The sequence below is a fragment of the Macrobrachium nipponense genome, chromosome 10 (genome assembly GCF_015104395.2).
Source record: "Macrobrachium nipponense isolate FS-2020 chromosome 10, ASM1510439v2, whole genome shotgun sequence".
Classification (NCBI taxonomy): Eukaryota; Metazoa; Arthropoda; class Malacostraca; order Decapoda; family Palaemonidae; genus Macrobrachium; species Macrobrachium nipponense.
Window position 1 is genome coordinate 109,707,519 of NC_087204.1, and position 11,288 is coordinate 109,718,806.

At 39.3% G+C, this 11,288-nt stretch overlaps 1 protein-coding gene across 1 annotated transcript; it reads left to right on the forward strand.

The window, feature by feature from the left end:
• Window positions 1-5,790: 5,790 nt before the first annotated feature.
• On the forward strand, window positions 5,791-7,824 carry LOC135224099 (uncharacterized). The gene is given in 3 exon segments (XM_064263010.1): window positions 5,791-6,462; window positions 6,464-6,970; window positions 7,144-7,824. Coding segments are annotated over 3 exon segments (1,860 nt in total).
• The last annotated feature ends 3,464 nt before the right edge of the window (window positions 7,825-11,288 follow it).

Sequence of the window (11,288 nt, forward strand, 5' to 3'; positions counted from 1 at the left end):
TATATATATATATATATATATATATATATATATATATACATATATATATATATATATATACATATATCTATATATATATATATATATATATATATATATATATATATATATATATAGATTGATTCTTATACCTATCCCATGGCGTCTTTCAACCTAATAATCAGGCTTTAATGAAAATTAATTGAGGAATCAGAGCATAAATATAAGAATCTCAAACAAAAGATTCTTATTTCTTTGGGAAATATTATCTCTTCAATCTCCTGCACCGAAATTTATATTAATACTTTTAATAAGTAAAACTGGGCTAGATTTATCCGCTTTGCATATATTCTTATCATTTTTCTTTAAAAAAAACAGCTTAGTCATGCTATACATTACTGAATATTTATTTACTTTTTTTTTCGTTCTCTGTAAAAGAATTCTATCGTGAAGACTATGTCCGTCTGTCCGCACTTTACTCTGTCCACACTTTTTTCTGTCCGCCCTCAGATCTAAAGAACGACAGAGGCTAGAGGGCTGCAAATTGGTATGTTGATCTTCTACCCTTCAATCATCAAACATACCAAGTTGCAACCTTCTGGCCTCAGTAGATTTTAAGTTATTTAAGGTTCAAATCCCCCCATGGATCGTGCATCTGGCAGCGCTTTCCGGAGGGGTGGGACGCACTCTCACTCTACCGCATCTGGGAATCAACATAAGCGCTGCCGGTCGTAGTTGATGGTTTTATAAAGCATTATAAGATGTACAGAAAACTTGATTGCTCAGAAGAAACTTCGGCCCATATTTTACTTGTTTTCGGAACTGATGTTTGCAACACATCGTGAGAAACTTTCTTTTGAAAAGACACATCGCCTTTGTGGGTGAAGTCTTACGAAAAAGATAAACCTAATTCTTAGGAATCTGAGGGCGTCCCCACACGCACTTCCTTAATCCGTACTTACACGCTCTTAATGGGCACGCGCGTGTGAAAAAAACGCTCGAAAACATTCTCGCGTCTCTCTGTTTAACCGTCCGCATTTCCTCGTTTCATTATCTTGTCAGAAAACGAATTATCTTCAGCGATGTTTCACAGGATGATGAGGTTGGGAATGTTTGTCACTGGCGCGGAAATTGCCTGCTGCTTTGGGGATGTGTTTCCCAACTTTGACACCAATTTTCGACCTTGAACTTTGAGCTTTTTTCTTTTCATTGTAACATCTAATTACTTTGATCATTCATCGTCTCTCTCTCTCTCTCTCTCTCTCTCTCTCTCTTGATAATAAGACGAAAGTACTTGGCATCAGCAGTGCTTCAATTTTCCTTCGTGGTTGTAACTTCGTTCATATAGATATATATATATATATATATATATATATATATATATATATATATATATATATATATATATATACTATATATATATATATATATATATATATATATATATATATATATATAGTTATATAGTTTTACGACAACCACGTTTTTTGGCCTATATCTTTTTAAATTAAAGTTTATTTTTAATTCATCCAAAGCACCCATCAGGCCTTCTCCTTCACACTAGTTAACCTTTGTTGAGAAGTAAAATCTCACGAGCATTATTTGCGCGCGAATCACTTCCGTTCCAGAGAACAACCTTTGCATCGCTCTCTAACACAAGACCCCATTTGACACTGCGCTTATAAATCCTCCCCCCCCCCCCCCCAACCCCTCCTCCCCAACCACGCCCCCCACCCCCGCCACAAATGTGCCGATTTAGGAATCATACAGAGTTTAGCATCAACCTTGATCGACGATTTTTTCAGGGAGGAGCAGTGATCTAGACCCATTTTGTGGGTTTCTGTATTTGTTGTCTGAGCTTGTGGCCTTATGCCAGCCCTGGCTCTGGTAACATAGTTCTCGAGAAAGATATAATGAATAGTTATATCAAGGTTTTTGGCAGAATGTTAACTCGTAATTTCTCGTAATTCGTAAGTCATTTTCTTACTAATTTTGTAAAGTTTGGGGGTTAAATATATCGACCGACAGTTTTCGATATTTTCACGATTAGTTTCGTCCTTTATTGGATTAATAATTTAATGGAAATTGTATTAAATAACAGTTTTTATGGTTTAATGGTCTCGTCACTTTCATGGTTTTATGAACATTTTGAAAGAAAAGATGATAACGAGTTAACACTTCACTATCTTTTGTCATAAATTAATTAGATAAAAGTTTGATCCAAAACAGTTTTCCTTATTTTCCGGAATTCATTCGACTAGAATTAATTTGACAAAGATTCTGGAAGATAACATATGATCCCGTAGTTGTCCATCCTTAGTAAATTCAGTTTCTTCATTAGCTTCATTAACTATTTTGGTAGTAATATTAACTTGCATTGTTCCATATTCCGTAGGTACTAAATTTTTTTCTTAATTTTATCGATAGTTTAATATTAAATGCGGACAGAAAAAGTGCGAACAGAAAAAAAAATTACTAACAGAAAAATAGTGCGGACAGAGAGAAAAAAGTGCGGACAGAAAAAATGTGCGGACAGAAACAAGTGCGGATAGAAAATGAGTGCGGACAGAAGTAAGTGTGGACAGAAAAATAGTGCGGACAGAGAGAAAAAAGTGCGGACAGAAAAAGAGCGGGCAGAAAAAAATGTGCTGACAGTAAAAGTGTGGACGGAAGAAAAGTGCGGACAGAAAAAATGTGCGGACAGAGAAAAGTGCGAACAGAAAAAATGTGGACGGTAAAAAGTGCGGAGAGAAAAAGTGCGGACATAAAACAGGGCGGAAGGACAGACAAAGCTGCCACAATAGTTTTAATTTCAAAAAACTAAAACCCAGCCATCTGAAGAAAAAAAATAAAGTAAAAAATATCAAGAACTAACTTGACTAATATACGAAAGTGTCGTTTCACAATTAGCATAAATCACTTTTCCTTGTACCGTTGTAAAAGGCTTTGGATTGTGAAGCATCGCTATTGCAAGCAACTTAAAACGCTTTAGTGTTTTGTTGACACATTTTACCTTTACGTGATGCGCGCGTTCTCGCTAATTGGAACAAGTTGCTCCTCTCTCACGCAAGATAAAGAAGAGGAAAGTGATGGATATACAGGGTGTCCATAAAGTCCCAGTACCGTTGCAATTAATAAATACATGTAACGGTACTGGGACTTTATGGACACCCCGTACAACGGACATTAGAATTAAATGTTATACGCAGGTATAGATATGTCATGTAGCAAATGTCAAGATGGCGATGCTATTTGTATAAAAATGTATACATACGTACGTACATACATGTGAAGAGTAACCGTGAGAAGGAAACTAGGATGAAATGGAAAAAAAGATAAAATTAACGAAGTTCAGTTTGTTTACGAATGAATCGGTAGTTAGATAATAATAAATAAGTATGAATATAATTTGTACAAACACACACACACACACACACACACTCACACCAAACATTAAGCTACACATCATATATTACCATACATACATATATATATATATATATAAATTATATATTTCGGTTATATATATATGATATATATATTATATACTATATATATATATATATATATATACCATATATATATACTATTATATATATCTAATAATATATGATAGTATATATATATATTATTATATATATGTGTGTATATATGACATATATATATATATATATATATATATATCTATATATATATATATATATATACATGTATATATATATATATATATATATATATATATATATATATATATATATCTACACATATATACGTACATAAAGAAAGACTGAAAGAGAAAGGGATACGGCCCCTGCGATATCCCACACCGCAGAGGAACCCACCGAGAGTAGGTATACGTAAGCGCGCAGGTTTACACGTAGACCGGGATTTATTTTAAGTTCCTTCTGGTGGCGAGCATAAAGATTTTACTTGGGAGGCACCAACATTTCACAAGGAGTGCACGCTTAATTGAGCAATGAGCCTTGGATAGAGACTCAGATCACGCCAGCCACAAATGAGAATTTTTTAAAGAGCGGCTCCATCTCATTTCACTTTCACGTGCTTTCAATACTGTTTGGGATGCTTTGAGGCAAGCAGTCTATTTTTTTTTTTTTTTTTTTGTCTCTTTTTAAATTTTCGGGTTAGAAAAAGCGATAAGGGAAATGCAATTTTGTTATCTTTATTTCCTTGCTCAAAAATGTACTTAAGGAAATGCTGATTTTTTATCTTTAATCCTGTATTTGAATACCATATGTTCTTATATTTATGATTTGCATACATACATACATACTTACATACTTACATGCAGACATACATACATACATACATTTTCAATACTGTTTGGGATGCTTTGAGGCAGGCAATCTTTTTTTTTTTTTCTTTGCATTTTTAATTTTCGGGTTAGAAAAAGTGATAAAGGAAATGCAATTTTTTTTCCTTGCTAAAAAATGTACCCAAGGAAATATTGATTTTATATCTTTAATGCTGTATTTGAATAAAAAGGCGATAGGGGAAATGCAATTTTTTATTTTAATTTTCTTGCTAAAAATGTCCTTAAGGAAATGTTTATGTTATATCTTTAATGCTGTATTCGAATTCCATATGTTTTTATATTTATGGTTTGCATACATACATATATACATACATACATACATACGTAAACAATGTATGGTCAATTTATACGTATACCAAAGTTCATATACAGTAGCAACTCGACTGAATTAAAAAAATGTATATCTTATATATCATAAGTGAATGTCATATAATTTACTGTGATTTGCATTGTATGTATGCATACATGCATACATACAATCACATATATAAACAATGTAAGCCAATTTGCATTCCAACTTAGCTGCATTAAACTATTCTCTAGGGAAGGACATACTAGAGCAAAGGTTAACAGATAATAGAAGGGAATTATCATTAAATATATTAACATATCTTCAAACCTGTTCAGTTAAAGGGCATAAATATCCAAATCATACAATATTTAATAAATGGTGGATCCCAAAGCCACACTTCCCAATGTGCTACAGAAACTGACGATCGAGAAAGATGGCCAGAAGAAGTCAGAAATTATTATTTACTCCAATTTTAATTGACTTTATACTTATTTTTGTTTTTTGCCTTGATTTCCAGCAATGACCCAGAACATCCACTTGCCGCCCTCCCCCCCTCCCCCCTCCCCCGTCCCCTGCCTTCGAACCGTCATCATCGCCGCTGCTGCTGCTGTCTTCACGTGAAACGACCTTAAGTCGCTCTGGAATAGGGGTCAAAGACTGACCGGGGCGGTGTATTAATGCTTTTGCGGTCGTGTGGGCGTCGCCCGCCGGAATGCCTGACCTTCGTGAAACTCGCTCCATAAAAGGGAGCGCTCGCCCTCCATCACCAGCGACTTAGCAGTCAGTCAGGAGCCGAGAAGAAGCCATGGAGGTGAGGAGCGATTGCCTGGAACGCCTCGAGAACGTTCTAACATTCTCTCGTTTATTCATGTGAAAATATCATACAAAAGTGAAAGAAAAGAACAACTGTGAATTTTTGTTCTCCGTTTGTTTATTCATTTGTCTCTCAAAGTGTTTTTTTGTTTGTTTGTTTGTTTGTTTGTCCCCCAGATTGCACTGATTTTCCTGACCTGTACCTTCGCCCTCGTGGCACCCCGACCCGATGACGGTGCCGCGGGCTACGCCTACCCCGCCCCGGCCAATCAGCTGAGTTACGACGACTACACGGCAGCCGAACCCATTTACGAACCACCCTCTGCTACCTATGGAGCTCCTGAACCGGCTTACGGACCCCCAGAACCGGTCTATGGACCCCCTGAGCCGGTTTACGGACCTCCAGAACCTGTTTATGGAACCCCAAAACCAGTTTATGGACCCCCTGAACCTGTTTATGGACCCCCTGAACCAGTTTATGGACCACCAGAACCTGTCTATGGAACTCCTGCCCCATCTTACAAAGCCCCAGAGCCTGTTTATGGAACCCCTGCCCCATCTTACAAAGCCCCAAAGCCTGTTTATGGAACCCCTGCCCCCATCTTTACAAAGCCAGCCAAGCCTGTTTTATGGAAGCCCCCTGCCCATCTTAAAGCAAATCCACCAAGGCCTGTTTTTATGGGCAACCCCTGCCCCAGCCTACAAAGCCCCAGAGCCTGTTTATGGAACCCCTGAACCTGTGTACAAAGCTCCAACCCCCTCATACAAAGCCCCTATCCCCTCCTACAAAGCCCCAGAACCAGCCTACAAAGCCCCTACCCCTGCTTACAAAGCCCCAGAACCAGCCTACAAGGCCCCTACCCCCTCCTACAAAGCCCCAGAACCAGCTTACAAAGCCCCTACCCCTGCTTACAAAGCCCCAGAACCAGCCTACAAAGCCCCTACCCCCTCCTACAAAGCCCCAGAACCAGCCTATAAGGCCCCAACCCCCTCTTATGGAGCACCAGAACCTGCCTACAAAGCCCTACCCCTCCTACAAAGCCCCAGAACCAGCCTATAAGGCCCCAACCCCCTCTTATGGAGCACCAGAACCTGCCTACAAAGCCCCTACCCCCTCCTACAAAGCCCCAGAACCAGCTTACAAAGCCCCTACCCCCTCCTACAAAGCCCCAGAAACCAGCCTATAAGGCCCCTACCCCTGCTTACAAAACGCCCCAGAACCAGCCTATAAGGCCCCAACCCCCTCTTATGGAGCACCAGAACCTGCCTACAAAGCCCCTACCCCCTCCTACAAAGCCCCAGAACCAGCCTATAAGGCCCCAACCCCCTCTTATGGAACACCAGAACCTGCCTACAAAGCCCCTACTCCCTCCTACAAAGCCCCAGAACCAGCTTACAAAGCCCCTACCCCCTCCTACAAAGCCCCAGAACCAGCCTATAAGGCCCCTACCCCTGCTTACAAAGCCCCAGAACCAGCCTATAAGGCCCCAACCCCCTCTTATGGAGCACCAGAACCTGCCTACAAAGCTCCCTCTTATGATGTGAAATATGAGGTCAGTATGACTAGTGTTTTTGAAGGGTTATCTCGTCAGTTTGACATCATATGGTCTGGCGTCAAGTCCTCTCTAAAAAATCAATCAAATATGGCTGCTCATATGACACTGGCTGAATATAATGAATAATGTCTGACACTAATATTTTTCACACTGTTCTCGATCTTTTGCAGGAGGGAATGCCTTTCGACTTCAACTACGCAGTGGTGGACCAATACAAGGGCGTCGACTTCGGCCACAACTCCAACTCCGACGGGAAGCTAGTGACCGGATCGTACTACGTTGCCCTCCCCGACGGCCGCACTCAGAAAGTTGCCTACACAGCTGATCACTACGATGGCTACAAGGCTGAGGTTTCTTATGAGGGAGAAGCCCAGTACCCTGAGACTAAGCCATACCAAGCAACCAATGCCTACGGAGCACCCGCGCCTAAATACGCGGCTCCAGCACCAGCCTATGGAACCCCAGCTCCTAAATACGCAGCCCCAGAACCAGTCTATGGAACCCCAGCCCCCAAATATGCAGCCCCAGAACCAGTCTACGGAACCCCAGCTCCTAAGTACGGAGCCCCAGAACCAGTCTACGGAACCCCAGCCCCTAAATACTCAGCCCCAGAACCAGTCTACGGAACCCCAGCTCCTAAGTACGGAGCCCCAGAACCAGTTTACGGAACCCCAGCCCCCAAATACGCAGCCCCAGAACCAGTCTACGGAACCCCAGCTCCTACGTACGGAGCCCCAGAACCAGTTTACGGAACCCCAGCCCCTAAATACGGAGCCCCAGAACCAGTCTACGGAGCCCCAGCTCAAACTTATGAAGAACCTTCGTCCCTATATTTTGTTCCTGAACACTGATGACCGCTATGTTGCCCTTTTCTCTTTGTTTAACAAATTATTTATCTGTTTGACCTTTTATGAAATATTTATTTTATATTCAACGTTTATGACTCACCTCCTTGGCTCTTTGTTTGATGTAAATAAATGCAATAAACGCTGACTCGACACACCTTATTTTCAATATTTGAACCCCCTTTTTAAAAGTTCCCGAAAGCAGGGATTGATTAGCAGATGCGATCGCCAAAGTTCTTCCAAACTCTCGAGAAGACGTACCATCATCTCTGAGAAGAGACGCGAGCGATAGCGTTATATCGGCAGACAAACCCATACGTTGAACGATCTGTGCATGACAGACTTGAGTCGCAAGCCAGCAACCTGGTCGTGAAAGATTCCCGCTGAGATCGTTCAGACACGAAGCTCCGCCCACTTTTGCATCCAGAAAAGCCCATTCACAGTGTTTATGCTAACGATACAGACAGTCGTTCAGACAATCGTTCAGACAATCATTCAGTGGATGGGGGTCTTAAGAGAGAGAGAAAAACTAACAAACCTCTCTATTTCTACTTCTCTCTATTTCACGGCGAGGAAAGAAAATATGTCAACTCACCCTATTTTCACCTTGTCGAGGTTCACGTGATGATTACCCAGCAAGCATTTCCTTCAGACGTTACTAAACTCGTGATATCATGACTTTACCTTGTGGCTGGTGGTGCTAATCTGCTGTTGTTTACTGCTTTCTCTTTGTTTGCGAGGTAAGAATATAAGTTTTTCTTGTGTATTTTTGTCCCTGTCACCCTTAATTACCCATGTTATTAAATGTTATTCATTGCAGAGTGGTAATTTTATCACAGTTCAACATTACTCCAAAGAATGTTGCCTGCGCTAAGTATTTGTAATGTAAGCACGGTGATGAATAACCAGTAATGATATACTTCGTTACAAAGGCATAATCTTCTCTCTGTCACAAAGTTGAGGTTAAACTCCAATTCACGTCATGCATTCTTAAAATGATTGGATTAAACCCTAAAACCTGTGATCAAGTTGAAATAAGAACGGTTTTATAAAAAATTCCTGAACGACTTTTAATAAATTTCTGAATTTAAACACTCTTCAAATAGGTAAGTAAGTTGGTTTTCGTCTGTATCTTACCTTAACATTCCCAATATACATACATGACACACACACTCATATATATATATATTTAATATATTATATATGCCACCTTTGTGTGGGTTAATTCTCCAAGCATGACCTAGCATTACACAACTTTCAGGCTTCTGTAAATCTAACATTATTTCCTTCCTTTAATTATGACACCTAACTTTCAAAATAGACACGAAAGTAGATTCTACAAAGTAAGTTTTCCGCTGCCCAAAAACATTACAGTAATCCTTATGATAAGACATCAGTATCGAACCTTGAAACTTGAAATAAAAACCACGAATTGGAGAAGAAATACATTCAAGAAATACATTCAAGTTTGGGGACGTCATCCTCCCTCTGCAGTGTGGATTCCTTAAACATATTAGCTCTCCAATTCGTGTTTTTATTTTCAAATTACAGTGATTCGCCGAGCACTCTTACTCCCAGGATCTCAGCTGCACGAAAACCTTGTCAAGAAGGTAACGACCGTCGCTTTTTTGGGGGGGCCCAATGTGATACTTATCCACTTGAGAGAGATTTCATAAGATCGCGGTTATCCAGGGCCATTTCATCGATAGACGAAGAAATGTTTCGCATTCGTCTATGGAAATACATCGGCCCTATACCAGTTAATGGTGGCCCAAGGGAAGTGACTCTTTGGTAATCTAATTGACCCAGGTAAACTACCTCCTTGAAAACGCTTACCACACAGGTTCATTGGCACTGTGACGGACTTCTCTGTTGTTCTTTGTGCAGCTGACATGAAATAGCTTTGAAAATTCCTTAGTTCTAACTTTACTTTTATACAAGGGAGAGCTACCTGATTTCTTCTAATTATAAAACATGTTATGTGGAAAATACCATAGAGATATTGTCACAGGTTCATTGGCAGTGTGAGTGAATTCTTTTCTTTCCTTTATAGAAGTTATTTATCGAATTGTTTTGAAGCTTCCTTTGCCTTTTATTCCTTTAAAGAGGTCATATATAAAATTGTTTCGAAGCTTCCTTTGCCTTTTATTCCTTTATAGAAGTTATATATCAAATTGTTTTGAAGCTTCCTTTGCCTTTCACTCCTTTATAGAGGTTATTTATCAAATTGTTTTGAAGCCTTTTATTCTGATTTCGTTTACTTTTTTATTTCAAATGGAAATCACCCAACCACCTCTAATTGTGAGAGTTGTTGTTATTATGTGAATATCTAGGCCTTTATAAGCTAAACCTTACAATATTCTTACCGAGATCATCTTAGGAAGGAAACCATGCAAAATCTAGAGAGCTGCTTCGTATAATGCTTTCTTAACTTATATTTACCTTGAGACGAAGGATATAACCTTGCGTTATTTCAGAAGTGGAGCGGTCAATATACCATATCTGCAAAAACTCTACCAGCAAAGATTTCTAACATCTTTCAATACTGGTTTGTTTGTTTGTTTGTTTGTATGGTGTTTTTACGTTGCATGGAACCAGTGGTTATTCAGCAACGGGACCAACGGCTTTACGTGACTTCCGAACCACATCGAGAGTGAACTTCTATCACCAGAAATACACATCTCTCACTCCTCAATGGAATGGCCGGGAATCGAACCCGCGACCACCGAGGTGAGAAGCCAACACCAAACCAACCACGCCACTGTGGTGCTTCAATACTGGTTTATTTGTCGTTACTTTTACCAGGTCAATTATTTCACTTTTATGCGCCCATCAGAACCTTAAGGAAATTAATTAACACGGCTAAAACCCACATTTATTTTTTCATGGTTTCAGGAGATATAGTCATATTTGTCACTAAGTACGTAGAACGATTAAATAAACAAATTACAAAAAAAAAAAAAAAAAAAAAAGGAAAAGGTGACCACTGCATCTATTTTTTTCATGGCCAAGTCATACTTGTGACAAAGTACGTATAACGATTAAATAAACGAATAAAACAAATAGATAGATAAAAAAAAAAGAGGGGGGGGGGGGGGGGAAGACCACTGAGGTAAAGTGAACAGAACAAGTCATGATTATTGGGTTGTCGGTTGCTTCAACAGGAACCCACATCCGGTTCGGTAATGAGTAAAGATTATTGTGAACATGAGATGAATAGAGCAAACGGGAAATAATGGAAGAAGGTAGATAGGCGAGAGGAAGAATAGATAAAATAAAATAGGGATGAATGAAACGTAAGAAAAAAAGTAAAATGAGCAGAAGACGAAATAATTGATTGATTGTGGCTACTAAAACTGGCGGAACAACGTCTAGGTTATTGACTTCGTGTTGAATTAAAATAGGAGACTAAAAAAAATGAGTGAATGAATAAATCTAAAAGGGGTTTCATATGAGAAATGTCGAAATTA